At 42.0% G+C, this 19,804-nt stretch overlaps 1 protein-coding gene across 1 annotated transcript in view; it reads right to left on the bottom strand.

Moving 5' to 3' along the window:
- The window catches only part of CUBN (cubilin), a 190,371-nt gene that overhangs the window by 13,730 nt on the left and 156,837 nt on the right, over nucleotides 1-19,804 (bottom strand). The window contains exons 50-58 of the mRNA XM_075828736.1: nucleotides 19,221-19,427; nucleotides 16,619-16,768; nucleotides 15,079-15,200; nucleotides 11,991-12,216; nucleotides 10,676-10,863; nucleotides 7,553-7,709; nucleotides 5,218-5,367; nucleotides 2,998-3,186; nucleotides 1,144-1,273 (exon numbers count right to left, since the gene is read on the bottom strand). Coding sequence (XP_075684851.1) covers nucleotides 1,144-1,273; nucleotides 2,998-3,186; nucleotides 5,218-5,367; nucleotides 7,553-7,709; nucleotides 10,676-10,863; nucleotides 11,991-12,216; nucleotides 15,079-15,200; nucleotides 16,619-16,768; nucleotides 19,221-19,427 — 1,519 coding nt within the window. The remainder of the gene's footprint in view (nucleotides 1-1,143; nucleotides 1,274-2,997; nucleotides 3,187-5,217; nucleotides 5,368-7,552; nucleotides 7,710-10,675; nucleotides 10,864-11,990; nucleotides 12,217-15,078; nucleotides 15,201-16,618; nucleotides 16,769-19,220; nucleotides 19,428-19,804) is intronic.

The raw sequence follows: 19,804 nt of genomic DNA, 5'->3' as shown, positions 1-19,804 counted from the left end.
CAGATGAGACTAAAATTTAGCTCTTTGGCATTAACTTAACTCGCCGTGTTTGGAGGAAGAGAAATGCTGCCTATGACCCAAAGAACACTGTCCCCACTGTCAAGCATGGAGGTGGAAACATTATGTTTTGGGGGTGTTTCTCTGCTAAGGGCACAGGACTACTTCACCGCATCAATGGGAGAATGGATGGAGCCATGTACCGTCAAATCCTGAGTGACAACCTCCTTCCCTCCACCAGGACATTACAAATGGCTCGTGGCTGGGTCTTCCAACACGACAATGACACGAAACATACAGCCAAGGCAACAAAGGAGTGTCTCAAAAAGAAGCACATTAAGGTCATGGAGTGGCCTAGCCAGTCTCCAGACCTTAATCCCATCGAAAACTTATGGAGGGAGCTGAAGATTCGAGTTGCCAATCGACAGCCTCGAAATCGTAATGATTTACAGATGATCTGCAAAGAGGAGTGGGCCAAAATTCCATCTAACATGTGTGCAAACCTCATCATCAACTACAAAAAACGTCTGACTGCTGTGCTTGCCAACAAGGGTTTTGCCACCAAGTATTAAGTCTTGTTTGTCAAAGGGATCAAATACTTATTTCTCTGTGCACAATGCAAATAAATATATATAATTTTGACTATGTGATTTTCAGTTTTTTTTTAAATATAATCTATCTCTCACTGGTAAAATTAACCTAGCCTAAAAATTGTAGACTGTTCATGTCTTTGACAGTGGGCAAACTTACAAAATCAGCAAGGGATCAAATACTTATTTCCTGCACTGTATGAGGAAATAGGGTTAAGGGGTTTCCTGACAATCTAAAAAGAAGCTCTCGAAAATAGAAAAATAGTAAACTTTATAATACACTTACCTTTAAAATTCGTCTCAGTTACCCCGCAGTTGGCCTCCATGGATCCCCGCTGTGCCGGCCTTATGATCCTGATGCCAATCACTACAGTGGGACATTACAACACTGTGGGTGAAATGTCACCATGGCCAGCAGCGATTGTGATTATGGAAGACTATTTACTGTATCAAGATCATAACGGAGCGTTGGGAATCCATGGAGGTTGGTGGAAAGAGAAAATTATTCCGGGGGTTTTGTGAAATTCAAACTGAATACAAAGAATTCTCATCTTACTTTAGTTCAATGATCTTGTTTTCTTGTGCGGTGATAAGATAGGTGCAGTTCATGTTGTTGTGGTAGTTCGTGAATGAATGCGCTGGGCTACTTAAGATGCCGGAAGTTCTATTATATGTTCCTCCACAAGCTGAAATGTAGTTCATAAAAATTATTAATATACGAGAAGTACAGTATGGATATTTCATTGCCTCCAGTGCAAAATAATCTGGGGGCAGTACAAGTAAAAAATGTATGTGGCTCAGTTGACCACGGAAAACAATCAGGCCCCCTGGCCTCCTCAAAGACTGCAAAAATACAGAACCAACCAGTGTAAGAGCCTGTTCACATCACGTTTTTTACTCCTGTCAGAGGTATATGTCGGGAGGAGTCCCGACGTATAACTCCGATGGAAGACACTGACGTATCCTACTTTGTATCAGTGTGATTGGTGCAACTTTCAAAATACTTTTTATTAAAAATTACTTTTACTTTTTGAGATACAGCTGCTTTGTATCCTGAGCAGCTGTATCGTGCACTAAGACCTGAGTCCGTTAGGTCCGTGGGACTGACGGGTTCAGTGACAGCAGGTCCTGATAGGATCCACCTGTAATCGATCACATCTTAGTTATGAATTAGATGTTAGATGTGATCGGTAACAGCTTGATCCTGCATATCAGACACACACAGGACCCGCTGACATTGAACCCATCAGTCCCGCGGACCTGACAGATACAAGTTTCAGCGTTAGATACAGCTGATCTGTATACAGGATACAAGGCAGCTGTATTTGTAAAAGTAAAAATTATTTTAATAAAAAGTATTTTGAAAGTTGCACCAATCACACTGATAGACATTTTTAGAACAAAAAAACTACGATTTCAAGGGTGTACATAACCTTTAAAGTAGCGCTGTGCCCATGGAGTTTGGGTGACGTAGCACACTGTATGCCTATACAGTCCCCATGGCATGGCAAGTGCTCTGGCTGGGGACTCCTGTCCTCGGAAAGCCCTTGAGGTCACTGTCCATATATATATATATATATATATATATATATAGTGATGTTAGTGGCTTTGTAATACGAGAATCCCCGGGCCAGAACATCGGCAAAGCTCTGGCCGGGGATTCCACTCGAGGAAGTCCCTGACGTCACTGTCCATATACGAACAGTGACCTCAGGGGCTTCTCCAGTCCCCAAATGCTTGGCCAGACCACTACAGATGGTAAGGTACTCCACAGTTGAAAGCTCCTGACATCACGGTCCATACATGGACAGAGACGTCAGGGGCTTCCCAAGGGCTGAAATTCCTGGGTCGAGCACTACTTCCTTGGGATTCCGGCACTTTGAAAGCTCCCCAAGGTATATACGTTTAATGTTTTGGTGGATGGAATAACGTAGTATACTACGCTATTCCATCCTGAGGGATTCTTCAAAAAAATGTATACCGCACAGTATACGTTTTTTTTTACGTGGGATCCTATGTGTGACGGATGCCACTGTATGGCATCTGTCACACATAGTCTCCCACATAAGAAAACGTATACCGCGCAGTATACGTTATTTTTGAAAGATCCCTTAGGATGGAATAGCGTAGTATACTACATTATTCCATCCTCAAAAAAAAGGTATACCAACATATACCAGCCCGACGGAGGGCAAAAGGACACTCTTTTGGACTCTGTCGGGGTAATGGAGCCCTATGGACACATTTAGCGTGTTCGTAGGGAGTTTTCCCAACGTGAACGCTAAACATAGGACCAAAACATCAGGCGAATAGGCCATAATGTTGACTACATTTTTGCTTAGGGTCATGGTTACAGTCCTTGGAGAGAAAAGTGATGATGATTGGCCATAAATTGACTAGAGTTACTCACGGTACATTCTGTAGGTCGCCATAAATCCATGCATGGTTACATCAGAGTTTGTATAGAAATTGATTGACATTGTTCCTCTACTGCTGATCGGTGCAGGCACGGAGGTACCACAGAGGGTCGCCAAGGAGATTCCTGAAATTGGTGTTCCACTGATTATTTTCACTCTGTCCCTATCACATGATGTACTGGCTATAAATAAAAGATGTTACAATTAACTCCATTACATGATGCAAAGCCAAAGTCCATAATACAAAGGTGCTGCCTGGTTTGGAGAACCCCTTTAGTGATTATGGATCCTACTGAGACCACCTGATAGAAGAGGGCCTCGCTGTAGGGTCCCACAGCTACCAGTTCTCATCACAGCCATGTGCATGTGCAAGGGGGAGGGTGTGTAAAGGATAAAACCACCGACCTTTATGCCTCCACCATCCTGTCAAGTATTGATGGTCCCAACATTTAGGTGGAACTTTGTGCTGAGAATAAGATAAGTGGTGTTTCCCCAGTAATGGGGAGAACTGTAGGCACTAATTGGGCTCTGTTCACATTAGCACCATTACTTCAGTTTTTCTGTTCCATCAGTGCTGCCACTGTTTTGCATTATGTGGCTAGTGTTTGCCACTATGTTGCCAAAGTATCGTTCTCTCTGAGCACCATTTACCAATATGTGGCTTTATGTGGGAATAGTTTAACCTTGTGTGGACACTTCAATTATGGACACAGTTTAGTTCCATATGCGAAAAGCCAATGTTTAGGAAAAATTGCCATTCTACTTTGCTCTCTAAGAAGCTTTGGGGGTACATATGTCTCCTTTGAGCATAGACTGCAATGTGGATGGCACTGATATGGGGATTTTATTACAGCACTTTTATGATAAAAGTGTGTGTTTTGTGCGTCTATATGTGTGGCCTCCCCGGATTATAGGGAGGGCACATGGGACATGTGCCCTGTGGCTTCCACCACCTTAGGGATTTTTGGATCTCCACCATCCACCCTCTCTATTGATCATTCATTGATCCTGTCCTAAGAGAGTCCATGCCTTGGCTGTCTCCATAACTTCCATAAACTTCAGTAGAGAGGGGCACATTCATGCTCTGCCACCTCTCTTATATGAAGTTGCGAAAGGGGGTCAGGTGGGGTCCAGAGCGTTAGAGGTGGGATATAAGCCCCAACCAACCATGAGACGACCACCAACCTTATTCTGTCCCTGCTCTAAAATGTATACTACAACCAGTCTTTTGTCCTTGAGAAACGTATAGAAATGTTACAGTATGAGAAATAGATATAAATGTTAAAATGTAGAATTAAAAGGTAACAGAACTTTTAAAATCTGTTTGACATGTCATAAGTTTTGATCGGTGGGGGTCCAAGCACTGAGGCAAGCCCTAATACAAAGCGGCAGAAGTGCTCGTGTGATGAATGAGCAACTTAGTTTCTGATCGTCTTTCTTTGGTAAGCCAAGTGAGCGTGTACAGACTCAGACTATCTATTGAGCCCGTACATCGCTCCAAGGTAAGCTGATCAGAAATTAAGCGGCACAGTACTCACCCGAGCGCATCTGCAGCTTCGTTTTAGCGATCGGTGGTGGTCTCAGTGCTCGGAGCCCTCAGTGATCAAAACTTCTGACATGTCACTATGACATGTCAAAAGTTTTTTAAAAGTTTAGTTACCCTTTAAGTTTTAACACCAATATGCCTTAAGAGAGTATTCTTTTTAATAGTGATGTATAGTAAAATATTGTGTATAGTGTTTTTTTTTTTATGGGTCTTATCTAAAGTTCAAACACAAAATATAAATTTATAGTGTAGGTTCTTTTTCATTTTTAATAGCTATTCTGCACAGCTTAAATAGCAATTCCCCAAACTAATGTTGTTATTATTAAAAACGTCTCTTTGTAGTTTTGGGAAAGATGCAATAATAAGATAAGTGCACTTTAAGGTCACTTTCACACGGGCGTAATACGGGGGTTTTTTTCCGCCTGTATTACGGACGCGACACCTGGACCTGCCGCTGTTCATTAGAGCACCATAGGCTTCTATGAGGCTCGAGCTCTCCTTCTGATGAACAGCGGCAGGTCCAGGTGTTGCGTCCATAATACAGGCGAAAAAAAGCACCCGTATTACGCCCGTGTGAAAGCAGGGAGATCTACTGATGTACCGTAAGTATCAGAATTACCTAGCTGAATTCTATTAATCTTCATGGTTGTGATATGCAGATACTCACACTCAAGTTCGAAAGTAAGGAAGGTGAGGACAATGAACATGCCGTCATCCGCGTGGATAGTATAACTGCAGTTTAGGTTGTTCTCATATTTATTTGGATAATTCGAGGAAACAATTTGACCGCTCGACTTTGTAAAGTTTGCACCACATTCTGCAAGATAAAATAATGAAAGTGACAAAGAAATGGACGACTCTGTGCAAACCAATGCTTCGCGGGAACTAATGGTGAGGAGGACTGAAACCATTCACCTACCACATAACATCTCACATACATACAAAGGTATAATACACACCAACCATTCCCTTAGGGTATGTGCACACACACTAATTACGTCCGTAATTGACGGACGTATTTCAGCCGCAAGTCCCGGACCGAACACAGTGCAGGGAGCCGGGCTCCTAGCATCATAGTGATGTACGATGCTAGGAGTCCCTGCCTCTCCGTGGAACTACTGTCCCGTACTGAAAACATGATTACAGTACGGGACAGTTGTCCTGCAGCGAGGCAGGGACTCCTAGCATCGTACATAAGTATGATGATAGGAGCCCGGCTCCCTGCACTGAGTTCGGTCCGGTACTTGTGGCCGAAATACGTCCGTCAATTACGGACGAAATTAGTGTGTGTGCACATACCCTACAATATAAACTTTCCTTTCTTCCACACTGAGGCAGCTGACCTTTTAGTACATTTGTGCACTTAGCTCTATATTATTTAAGGACGGCCGCTATAGATTGTAGTCACATTTGCAGCGTTGTTACTGATAATTACATGTTTTATCTAAAAATGTGTAAAACTTGAGCATGTGATTTGCTTCACCAGCAGCTTCAAATAGTATCGTCCATTGCTGGACCTCATGTGTCCCGTTGTATATGGGTCCTAGTAGAACTTAGGGCTCCCAAAGGATCTTCTGGTGGACTAGTCAGACTCCAAGTCTTATTTATGTTTATGGGACTTGTAGTGCCACCGCCTATCTAAAGCCAACACCTAGCCACATGCCTGCTAATTGGGAGCACTCCTAAGAGTTAAAACACTAACACAGGAAAAAATAATAATAAATTGTGTAGTCTTCCACTTGCATTTTCCATGGTGGCCAGTGGCCACCTTTAATGCTGAGATGACCAATGATGCAGCCCACAGAGAGCAGCAGTGGATCGGCCTTAGGAGTGTGCGACCTATGCGTCACCTGTCACTACTGAAGGGGGCACTACTGGGCCTGATGGCCCAGGAACTCAGAGCTTGCACCTCCGATTCCACGCTTTGTGCCAAAAACTATAAAAAGACAACTACATTCCCTAGTTTATTGTTTGGACAGTGTTATTTAGGCACCTTAATACAATATTATTTGGACACTGTATGATTGTATTAAATGGGCACTATATGGTAAACCATAAGGAAGGGGCGTCAATAGAAGGTACTGCACAAGGTACCAACCAACCTAATGCCATCTCTGGTTGATGGTTTTCATATCCCTAATATATCCTCTGGTCCTTCCCTCTCCTCTTGACTGCAATATGTACAACGGTGGACAAGGGACCTCAATTCTAGTAATCAGTGGGTGCCGGGCCCCCACCGATCAAATCTTTATGGCATATCTAATTATATTCTACGGAATAGCCCTTTAATTTTGAGAGTATCGTCATCTGAATAATGTTAATAACTAACTAATTAAAGGAATTGTCTCATCACAGACATTGGTGGCCTATTAGAATGAAGTGGCAGCAAGGCCAGGAAATTATTATAAAGTCTGCCCATGCGGCCCCCGGGAAAAAGCTATGCCGAGCCGATAGGAGACAGGTGATGCTTTCCTTGCGCCACTGACATTTTATTTTAGTAATTAGTGGGGGTCCCACTGGTCATAACCTCTATGATTGGACATTGGTGGCAGATCTTAGCGATAGACCACCAATCTCTGTGATGAGACAACCCCTTAAATAAATAATTTATTACTGACACTTTTATTAATTACTTTTTTTTTTAGGGTAAGCATACTGATCGTTGCCATTTCCCAAAATCTAGCTGCTCTGCTCAGTGCAGGGATTGTTATTACTCTTGTATTTGTCCATTTAATAGGCTCATTCTTGTGCTTCTGCTTTGCATTACAACTGTGACCTCTATGATCGTCCTACCAAAAATTTTCCAAAGCACAAATGAAACACGCACACAAATCAATGTATGAATCCGAATCTTGATATTGGGCATCAGACAGAACTATAAAATCTCAAATCCTTTTAAGAACGATCAAAAGAAAAACGATCAACGTGGCCCTTATTGTATATATACTTTTTGATTTTGGGTGGGAGATGCTCTTGAGGACTTGTAGGCCTTTCTTACTTACTGCTGTTGAAGCTGGTCAAGAAGCCGTTTCCTTGATTGTCTTGTGATTGGAACGTTAATTTTACTGTTCTGCCCGGGGAGATGATCGGGCCGGGGACTGTATTTCCACAGGCGGTTAACAACAGGACCTCCTCTGACTCTTCAGTACCACTCCATACCTGGCCAGAGCACAGAGACAATTAGATTTTTTTGGAACTATATGGCTTTTGAAAGACCAGGAGGTATATCTATACAACAGGTTGGACTTAAGTTGACATCTCTGTTTTACAAGAAGCTTTGTGGTTCAGAACTCCTAAAGTATGGATTAGAGATAGGAGATCCATTTACACCTTGTTTATCTGTTCCTACGATCAGCATGGGGCACAAAGCATTAATATGTGTGACCCTCTAGACCAGGGGTGCACAACCCTATCTGCATTCCCATCTGAGATATTTATTGCATATTGATAGCATATGCCAAAAATGTCTGTGGGGGTTCCACTTCTGGGACTCCCATCTACAAGGAGAATGGGGGTCTCTTGCTCAGCACCACAAACAAAAGGAGACGAGGTGGCCATAAGTTCCACAGAGAAGCATCGTAGTGAATAAAGGCTCTATATGAGGACGCTCAATGAAGATCTACACTGACTGCTGCAGGGGAGCAGGAGGATCAGACTGCTGGCTCAATCTAAACCATGGGGCATATACGATTAATGATATATACGGTAACTTTACTGCTATGAGGAAAAGATTGAAAATGGAGATCACATTAGTCATCACATAATTTGTCCTTGTTTTGTTAAAATAATATTTTGGTCCAAAACTTTACAACAAATTATGTAATTTTTTTTTACTAAACAAAGTTTTGTATAATATGTACACATAGCACATAAAATATATGACTGGTATGAACATCTACTGAAAATATAACATGATTGTAATGAAATATGAGTCTCATATTGTATTTATATTATATATATTAGTCTTGCAGTAAGTACAGGGTCTGATCTGTGAAGCACACTGGGCCTTGAAGTCACATTGGGTATAATACAGTATTTTGGTCTGTTTGAACAGATTCAGAAGAACCTATGGTTTACAGGTCACTGGGCCAGCACCAGTTGTAAGTGGGGGTCTTGGCCAATAGCTTCACAGTGGTTCCCCTGTCTACCTCACTCTTGGCTTGGAAAGCACAGAGCTTGCTTAATTATATTGCTTTGGGTCCTCCACGTCCATTGGGCCCTTTCATCTGCCCAGGTTTGACCGGTGTTGCTAGTGTAAGAGAGTGCCGGAGGTGTTTGCCAATTTTATTGTGTTCTTTATTTTCTTGCGATGCTAAAGCCCTTGTGTCCTTCTCATTGTAAAAGTTTAAGTTGTGCTGTTTTTTGTGTGTAGTGGTGGCAGTTCTCCCAGTGGTCAGAGTGGGCAGGCTGTAGGCTTCCTGGAGCAGTCCACCGAAATAATGGCAGGAAATGCGATCCCGACCGACTTTCCACAAGGGTAACCGGTCATGTGCAGGGTCATTCTGGTACCCTGGGATGACTTTAGGGAATGCAGCGGTTGCATTGACATTGTACTATGGCGTTCTGGTAGGCAGGAAAGCAGGACCTTATACATAGGGTTAGTAGGCGCCAGATCCTTGTTTGGTTGCACACCCTTGCTCTCAGCGCAATCCCCTTGCAGAGGTCGAGTCACCTGTGTTTGACACAGCAGAGAAAACGCTGAAGCAGGAAGCATATTGGGCTAATACAGACCGGTGCTCCGGAGCTGGAAAGAACTGAACTGCTAAGGAAAGTGAGTGCGGGCTGATCAGGGCCACTCGGCAAGTGGGCCCAGAAATGAGTTGTAAATGGGAGACCAAACGGAGCAGTGGTAGCAGAACGCTAGCGAGTTGAATGCCCTTTAGGCCCAGTGCTGGTGAATGAGGAAACTTCCCTTCCTGTGAGAGTGACCCAAGATAGCCTCCTTCAATTGTACCACTGAAATTTGACTAGAGCGATACTGTGCCAGTATACCGCTGTAAGAACCGTGTTTCCTTCTGAGAGACTAGTGGCCTTGATTTGCACCTGTGATACGTTGAGAAAAAAAAAAGTGCCAGCGGGACTTCTGCCGTGGATTGTGTAGGGGACATGACTCCCTACAAGTTTTGTTCTTTATGTTTACGTTTTTGTTCTTTGTTCTTTACGTTTAAGTAACTGAGCCTCCTTTATACTGATTCATGTGTCTGCAGCATTCCTGATAGGGTACACACTATACCCTGCACCCCACATCACACTGGCCCTTCCCACGGGTATCATAGCAGCTCTGAGAGCTGTCTTGATGGTATACACACCCTTGAAGTCACATTACATTTTTGCGGACAACATAAAGAAAACTTCAATAACCGCATATGTGGTAAATGAGTAGACGGTTATTTATTTTCTAGATAAAATACTTTTTGGATTATAAAGAGCCCCTCAAAAAATTGGGGGTAAGAAAACAAAAAAAATAACTCTCCAGTACACATTCAGCTCAACCCCGTTAACTCCAAGGGAGCTGAGCTGCAATTCCAAACACAACCCATGGATAGGTGTGGGGCTGTAATTGGAAGACGGTAGCCATGTTTTTCAAATCCTGTACGATCCCTTTAAAATGTTCCTTAGTCCTGATTCACACGAACGTGTCCGTTTTGCATCCGCAAAAAACAGACCGTATTTAATGCATTTCAGTTCTGTGTGCCATCAGTGTGAGTTCCGTGTGGCATCAGTTTTTATTGTTCCTGCTTGTGCACATATTTTTTATTTCTCTGCATTTCTTTAGTAACTGGTGCGTGAAACACGGACAGCACACGGATGATGTCCGTGTGCTGTCCATGCTGTTCACGCACCCATAGACTTCAATGGCCTATGCGGTCTGCAAAAACAGACCAGAATAGGAAATACACGAAAACACACTGCGTGACAAATCACGGACGTCTGTATAGCCCCATTGAATTGGTCTTTTTTAACAGACAGCACACGGACGTATACAACGTTCGTCTGAATAAGGCCTTACAGATATGCGTATGTCACTTGATGGTGTATGTCAAGTCTTGTAATGTTTTATGGTGCTTTATGGAACATATATCATGTTAGATCTTATATCTTATAGATGATTGCTCTTTACTGACCTTTATAAAGCTTCTTTCACATTGTCCGCTGCTATCTGGAATATTAAAGTTCTCATTGAAATCCAGTTCAAAATGGCTGCTCTCATGTGTCTGGATAGTCCATGTGCATCTGCTGTTCGTGGGGAAATTTAGAGGCCAGCCTGGAGATTTGATGTTACCGTTATCTGCATAGATGTAGCCACCACACCCTGGAAAACACAATGAAAGATTAATATACTGTAATGACGAGCGGTATAGAGTATATAGATGTCTATACTATACAGATGGGAGAAATATTGGATGAAACTACCGATATCGGCACAATCAACCGATGCTCTCGTGTGTATGGGGGGTCTGCCAACTGTCCCTGACACGAGATGTCAGGGGAAAGAGGGATCCAACATGCCTGATCCTTTGTTCCCGTGGGAGATAATCCTCTGCCAGAACTGGGTACACGTTTCTGGTGGTCATCAGAACGAACACTACTGTATCTCATGTGTGTGGCCGGCTTAAGAACCGCGGGTTTGTTTTTTTAATGCGGTTGTTAAGCCATAAATCCTTTTCAATCAGTGTAGCTCAGATTTCTCAGCTCAAGGCTGAATTGCCACTGAACCGAGGGCAAAGAAAGGAGCCAACGGTTAACCTCTCAAGGACAGGGCCAATTTTTTCCTTGAGGACCGAACAATTTCCTAATTTTTCCCTCTTTGCATCCCATATATACCTTTTTTATTTGACGTAGCTGTATGAGACTTTTTGCGGGACAAGTTGTACTTTATGTAGGTGCCATTTTTTGGTACATGTACATAGTTTCATTTATATAAATTTTTATTTCTGCAGAAATACAGAAGGGCAAAGTCTTATATAGTTTTATACGAATTTACGATTTTTAATGTGGTTGTCCACTTTGCGTAATCCCTTTTTGTTAGAAGAATCTTCAATAATAAACTAATCACAGGCTGTCCATCTGCTTACACCCCAGTGGTAAACTGTGATCTATATGGAACTACTAATGTGATATGACTGTGTTCAAACCTGCATTGGTTAAGAGCCCCGATGCAGATTCCGTCAAAAATGGGAGAAAAAATAGCGCAGCATACTGCAGTATTTTTTCCAGTAAGATGACGGACACCCGACAGACTCCATTAAAGTGAATGTGGTCCATCAGGTGTCGTTGGTGTCCATAATGTGACGGATGTCTCACAGCATTGAATTCCATTTTTCATATCACAGATATGAAAAGAGCTTAAAATTCAGAATGTATCGATGGGAAAGGAGATCAATTTGAGATATAAGTTTGATTTTGCAAATATTTTATTTTGAATTAAGTATTACTCACCTAATGAGTCTGATGTCCAGTTCGCATAAAACCCACCACCATTCAATGTATTATCGGCATTGAAAATGACTAATAGTTTGTTAGATCCAGACTGTAGTGTTCCCGGGGAGGTAGTGCCACAATATTGTCCTATAATTGGTGATCCGTGTGAAGCTCCGTTCATGACTGTGACTGAATCCCAGCGGCAGACTGAATGATACTCCAGATCGAAATATGCAAACGACAGCTAGAAATGGAGATGATACATTATTTTTTTAATTCCACACATTGAAATGATTACAGATGTAGCCATCTTTATCTTGACTCTGATAACTTGCTGCAGCGTGATATCACACAACAAAAGCCATTGAAAAGCCATTTAAAAAGTCAAGTTAAAGTTTCTTGTCACTGTGTATTTAATGCCTCGAGAGTCAAGTTAAAGATGGCTACATCTGTACATTATACAAATACTGGATCTGTTTTTGGAACTTTATGAGCTTTTTCCAGTTTAGCACTTAAAAGAAAAAAAAATTCAACATGTTGAGTTTTTTTTCATTACGGTACTATTATTATGGTTTATATTCGTGACACTGAGTATACACGAGGAGCAGGTCTCAGCAGAAGGTTTGGATCATCTGTAGGTTTTAGAGAAGGTTTACTAGCAAGTTCTTGTATGCAACCATCATAATGTTATCCACCTACAAGAAAATTCTCAGGACTATTCACAAAAGGTTCTCAATAATTATCTTATAAGGTTTCTTATGTACCAGTAGCTCCTAGACTGTGGTCATGTAAAGGCTCCTATGTTTAATGACCACAAGTTTCCTTGTAGGGTTCTTATGAATAGTCAACAAAAGGTTCCTGATAATGACTGATCATCAGAAGGTTTTGATTCACTGTATCGAAAAGTTCCGTCTTATGGTCTTCTGGAGGGCTATATGTATTTCATAATTAGAAGAAGATTTTAACATTAAAGAGGTTTTCTGGAACCAATTAACTATAATGTAATTTTTAATATACTTACGTGTTGATTTAATCTTCTAACACCCGATTCCAGCGCCTGTCCCGTGATGCGTCTCCAGTAGCAAAATCCCTACTTCCGGCGCTACCCCGTCCATGATCTCTGAAGTCCGTTTTCCGGCTGGCTCAATGTACAGGTACGCCATTCCTGACGTCACTGTACACTCAGAGAAGTGGTGCACTGGATACTCCCTTTCTTCTGATAGTTTCAGGTCCGCTGCTAGGGGGGAAGAAAATGACGCGCAGGAGTGGGCATGCGTGGTAAACAATGCTAGTCTCTGAGCATGCGTGGTTTCTACACTAGCAGTGTTTACCACGCATCTCCACTCCTGCGCTATCACAGCGCCTGCGCATCATTTTCTCTCCCCTAGCAGCGGACCGGAAACTATCAGAAGGAATGATGTCAGTAATGTCAGGAGCAGAGCTGGAGTCCCAATCAGAGTGCTAGTAGCATCTGCTCTGGAACTCCGGCTCTGGGGATGCCCATGGCATCACTGTCCATATATGGACAGTGTGATGTCAGAGGCTTCCCCAGAGTCCCGGAGCAGAGCCTATACTAGCGCTCTGCCTGGGACTCCGGCTCTGGGGAAGCCCCTGACTTCACTGTCCGTATATATGGACAGTGATGTCAAGGGATTCCACAGAGTCCCAGAGCAGAGCCTATAGTGGCGCTTTGCTCTGTGTTATGAAATCACTAGTTGAGCAATTCCCAGAGTGAAAGTTGATGTAATGGCTATGTGAGCGATTCCCCAAAGGGAGCTGGAGACTGTATGGAACAAGCGTGCAAGTAAATCCGCTACCTCAAATCCATCACAACTCTGATAAGCAGAGTCTAAGGCTACTCCATGGTCTTCACCAGAGCCCACTGCAATGCGGGTTGGATTTGGCTGCATAGAACCCAGGTTGCTTTAACAGAATTCAATGTTGGGCAAGAGGTGCAATGCAGGCAATACCAAAACAGATAACAAGACAGCCAGAGGGTAAACAGAAAGTCCAAATCACAAAGCTAGAGGATATCAGGAAGTGCATAGGTCAAAACCAGCCGGGAGCAGAATGTCCAAATCAGTAAGCAGAGGGTAATCCAGAGACAAGCCGAGGTCCAGTTCCAAAAGTTCAAATAGTCAAAAGTACAGGGTATATTCAGGAGCTTGATCAAACACATGCAAACAAGGAGAATCACAAGCAAAGAAAACAGAACCAGCCCAGATTTAAAAACTCCACCCTTCAATTTGATAGGAAGAAAGACAGAGAAGTAGGATAGGCTCTGCAACTAAAACCAGAGCCGCCCAGAAGCTAGACTAGTAGTCATGGCAATCTTAAAGGGACGTACGTTTCCTAACACTCTGGGACTCCTATTTTTGTGGTCAAATGAAGTTTTTTTTTTACCATTATGTAAGAGAGAGTGTTGTTTGGTACAGCAATGATATGTTGCATGTTTATCTTTAGCTCTCACTGATCTAATGAGAGCAGTAAAATGGCAGCGGAGATTAGAAGATGTTTATAGCTGGGTGTAGTAGGCGTGATGAGTCCTTGCTGCCGGCACATTGCATGCTGGGACACAAGCGGTGCATGCCGGGAACTGTATGACCAGAAGAGCAAGACAACGAACACACAGAGGTAAACAAATCTCTCAATGTAAACAAAAGAGAATAACGGTAAATTAAAAAGTAAAAATCTAGATAATGATATTCAGGGGGCATTAATAGATATATTGAGAAGCGTTGCAGTGATAAATAAAAAATAAAGTATTGGAAAACCCCTTTAAGCCTTCAGACTCTTCTTAGTTTTTAACTAACATCATCAGAAGGTCAATAGTATAGTTATCACAATGTTTTTATCCAATTATGAAAAACAGAAGGAATAATCTACCGAAAGCATTAGGTTTTTGCTTTCAGGCACGCACCAACACATTTATAATATTTGTGATGGTAACAGCCAAAACCTGTCCCTTCACCTGAGAACTGAAAGAAAGGTCATTTACAGAAGAAAGAAAACCTAATAGTGGTCATGTATATGGACTCGCTAATAATTGCTCATTTTAGATTTAATCTTCTTTTTTAGTTTTAGGAAGGTTTCGGAGAAGACTCACAGTAATGATGTGTCCTTCCGGGGCCTCCAAGAGCCAGGCACAGTGGCTAAGAGCTGGATATTTATCAGGAAAGTTAGGGCTGGCTACAATTCCAGACTCCCCACTCTGTATCCCACCACAACCTATAAGAGAACATAACCTACTGTTAAAATTCAGAAAAATTCAGAAATGTCTAAACGCACAACCTTGACTTTTTAACTCTTGACTGTTACCCAACCTTAAGTTGCCGATACACATTAAATAAATATTGGCCGAACCCGTCGATTTCGATGGGACCACCCAATCAGCTTAAGTTTATGGGGGTGTCCCGACCTTCCCCAGACAGCAGTTGTTGAGGAACAGAAGGATCAGGCAGTTTGAATTTCAACATTGATCCTTTGTTTCCGCAGGAGGTAATCGGGTGTCAATCAGCCGACAGTTATCTAAGGTATCCGACCACCTTTTTCTGAACTGACTACCTTCAGAACCATCTCACTAGCCGTCCCCTACAGAGATTAAACTCATTTTCGGTTCCAAATGTAATGACACAAATTTACTACACAAATAAATGTTTTATAGATTAGTAAATGTAACATGTATATCGCATACTGTAGCTATTACAGGAATCTACCAGGGATAGAGAGGTTTGAATATGGTGCTGTAAAATGATAAATTTTATTTTTGGGATTGTGTAAGGGAGGCAGTGGTGTGAAGCTGTTGTATAACTAGAGGTGTAGATTAAAATGTCCAGTATGTTCACCTTTAATCACCGTTTTGCTTTATATACCTACATAGTCTATGTAAAATGTTGAGTAACTTTGTTAATACATAATATTATTTATTTTGTACTGATCCTGAGTAAAAACCTGTATTTTACTCCAGAGCTGCACTCACTATTCTGCACTCACTTGCTGCTGGTATTAGGCAACACTCTGTTGACAGACACACCTAAGAGCTTAACCGAGCTCTGATGATGTAGAGTGAGAGTTCGTTTTTACTACATCAAATTACTGTAAAGGGACTGGGTCAAAAGTCATATATGTGAGTGCTTGTCTCTTGACTCTGCCCTGGATGAACTTGATCGTGGGCCCCTTGATAGAGTCAAAGGCCAGATTTGAGGCCCCCACAAAATGTTGTACACGGTCTATAGTAAAGTTGAGATGCCCAGAACTGCACATTAATAGAACAAGCGCAGACACCGATCCAGAAAATGCTTGGAAATTTAAACTCTCAATGCCATATATATTGCGGCTCTGTGTAAAGTCTATATATTTAAGTCTGGAAAAGGAATCCTGCCATCTCATATGGGGAAGCATGAAAACCTTTCCTAACATAATCTCTGGGAAAGGATTTTCTTGCATTCCTCGATGGGATTCTGTTTTTGGCGCTAAATGTACAGCTCTCGCATGGAACCATAATATATCTTTCTGAATAAAGTCTGGATTGCCGGATGTAACCGGTTACAAGGAGCATCAGCAAAAATGTAATGAAGTAATTAGAGGTGTCAGGCAACAATACAAGTAAAATATACATGTTCCCATCTTGGACTGTAACCTTTTACCTGTAAATAAATATTCAGCAACAAATCCGAGATCTTCCACTTCTGCGTTGCTTACAAAATGCATCCAGATTCTAGGAGTAACAAGAGCAAGCGGGACAGACGGCTTTGTCCTTCCACATACCCGGCTGATAACTTCACCTTCTCTATTATCTGCCACATATAGAAAAAATGATAGGTCTATACTTAACAAGCTGATACACGTGGATGGTTTAACGCATCATGAACAGGACAACATATACTGTATTGCTTTATTATAGGGCGTGTACACTTTTACAATCATTGTTTTATCGTTCCAATGCATCTAACAAAAATAGGAAAAGAGTCAAAATTGCAAATAGTCAAATAAAAACAATCAAATATTTCATCAACATATGCTTCATCTTTCGCCGAGATGGCGTCCTCAGGATTACGGTGAGGCAATGGCCATTGAGGACCCCTGAGGACGCCATTTCGGCGAAACATGTTGCGGGGACTTTGTTGAATGTTTTTACATATCATCAGGTCAGAAACAATTCTGGGATAGCGATCCGCAGACGCTTCTCTCTAGTAGAGACAGTATATTAATTCTACAGCAGAGACAGACCATTACATATATATGAGTGATAACATTTCTGGGCTCATGGGTTGTTTGAATTTAGACTGTGTGCCATTAATAAAGGTTATTTTCAATATTAGGAATTATGTGAATAGAACAATTCAATACCTTCTGTTAGTAGTGTGAAAAATCGTGTTAGTTGCCTTATAGGCAAATTGTGTTTTGTCATAAAATTTACCTGCCACCTACTAGGGCAAATATTTTTGTTTTTCTACATTTTTTGTTTATTGTATTAGAGGGATCAAATTAGACATCAAAAATTTTAATAAATAATGCTATATTTATTATGGTGCTCGGTATACATAACCGTGAGAGTGATTGAAATAATGTTTACATGAATTAAATTTTGTGCAGCGACTATCTTGTCTGGAGTCCCCATCTTAGTTCTTTTGTAATGAATAAGAAAGTTTTTACTTCTTTAAAGAGGCTCTGTCACCAGATTTTGCAGCCCCTATCTGCTATTGCAGCAGATCGGCGCTGCAATGTAGATTACAGTAACGTTTTTATTTTTAAAAAACGAGCATTTTTGGCCAAGTTATGACCATTTTTGTAGTTATGCAAATGAGGCTTGCAAAAGTCCAAGTGGGTGTGTTTAAAAGTAAAAGTCCAAGTGGGTGTGTATTATGTGCGTACATCGGGGCGTTTTTAATACTTGTACTAGCTGGGCGCTGTGAAGAGAAGTAACATCCTCTTCTCTTCAGAACGCCCAGCTTCTGACAGTGCAGATCTGTGATGTCACTCACAGGTCCTGCATCGTGACGGCCACATCGGCACCAGAGGCTACAGTTGATTCTGCAGCAGCATCAGCGTTTGCAGGTAAGTAGCTACATTGACTTACCTGCTAACGCCGATGCTGCTGCAGAATCAACTGAAGCCTCTGGTGCCGATGTGTCCGACACGATGCAGGACCTGTGAGTGACGTCACAGATCTGCACTGCCAGAAGCTGGGCGTTCTGAAGAGAAGTGGATGATACTTCTCATCAGAGCGCCCAGCTAGTAAAAGTATTAAAAACGCCCCGATGTACGCACATAATACACGCCGACTTGGACTTTTACTTTTAAACACACCCACTTGGACTTTTGCAAGCCTCATTTGCATAACTACAAAAATGGTCATAACTTGGCCAAAAATGCTCGTTTTTTAAAAATAAAAACGTTACTGTAATCTACATTGCAGCGCCTATCTGCTGCAATAGCAGATAGGGGTTGCAAAATCTGGTGACAGAACCTCTTTAAGGACAGGTTTTTATGTTTCTAAGTTGTGTTATCTTCTTTGGTTCCCATACGAGGCTTGGAGAGAAGGAGCAGGGAGTGAGATGGGAGGAGGGCAAATATGCTTGTGGGAATGCCTCCCCCTTCTTACAGGAATATTCTTGCCAAGAAAGATATGGCACCTGCAAACCCTGATGTGTGAAGAATTATAATGATGTATCTGGAATGTATCGTGTGTCTGTAATTGGCAGAATTTGAAATATTGTCACATTGCCTCTGATTGGTTAACCTCATGCCTACACCCCTTCTGAATGATATTATTGTAATTGAGTTTGGCAATAAAAGCCGCAGAGGAGTATTTTGAGCATATCAGCAGCGTCTGTGTGTTATTCCTCTCTGATATATCGACAAAACATGATTTGGATCAGACACACGATACATTCCAGATATATTATTATAATTCTTCACACATCAGGTTTGCAGGTGCCGGATCTTTCTTGTCAAGAATATTCCTGTAAGAAGGGGGAGGCATTCCCACAAGCATATTTGCCATCCTCCCATCTCACTCCCTGCTCCTTCTCCCCAAGCCTCGTATGGGAACCAAGGACAAAGATAACACAACTTAGAAACATAAAACCTGTCTTTAAAGGAGCAATGACTTTCTTATTCATTACAAAAGAAACAAGATGGGGACTCCAGACAAGATGTCCGCTGCACAAAATTAAATCATTTAAACATTATTTTAATCACTTTCACACTAACCATATAATCATAGCTATAATATTCACCACTCACCTACGCGGATTTCAATAAAATCATTCTGGCAGTTCTGATGCGGTTCCAGCCGCAGGCTTTTGAACTCAATGTACGTAGTTGAGTTATAGGTGTTTGGGTTCTGAATACTCCATTCACAGTTCAGGTTTTTTGTGTAATTCTTGACCTGGTCATATCCAGGAGATGTGAAATTTTCTCCAGTAGGTTCCATAAGTGACCCACCACAAACTGCAAGATAAAACATTTTTGGTTTGGTTTTATTTTTAAGGCTTTGGTGTCTGTTGGGCAGAAATGCCATGATACTGATCCTGAGTTGTATCAGTTGGTAAGGCCTCATGCACACGACCGTAAAAACTCCCGTTATTATGGGTCGTAATTACGACCCGAAATAACGGGCACATAGACTTCTATTGGCCACGGGTACCTTCTCGTATGCTTACGAGAAGGTGCCCGTGCCGTTGAAAAAGATAGAACATGTCCTATTTCAGGCCGTAATAACGGCACGGGCAGCCCATAGAAGTCTATGGAGCTCCCGTAATGACGGGTGGCTACGTGTGTGCACCCGTCATTACGGCAGCGTTGCTAGGCGACGTCCGTAAATAGTC

This window comes from Rhinoderma darwinii, chromosome 5 (assembly GCF_050947455.1).
Source record: "Rhinoderma darwinii isolate aRhiDar2 chromosome 5, aRhiDar2.hap1, whole genome shotgun sequence".
Lineage (NCBI taxonomy): Eukaryota > Metazoa > Chordata > Amphibia > Anura > Rhinodermatidae > Rhinoderma > Rhinoderma darwinii.
This window is presented reverse-complemented; position numbering and strand designations above follow the sequence as displayed.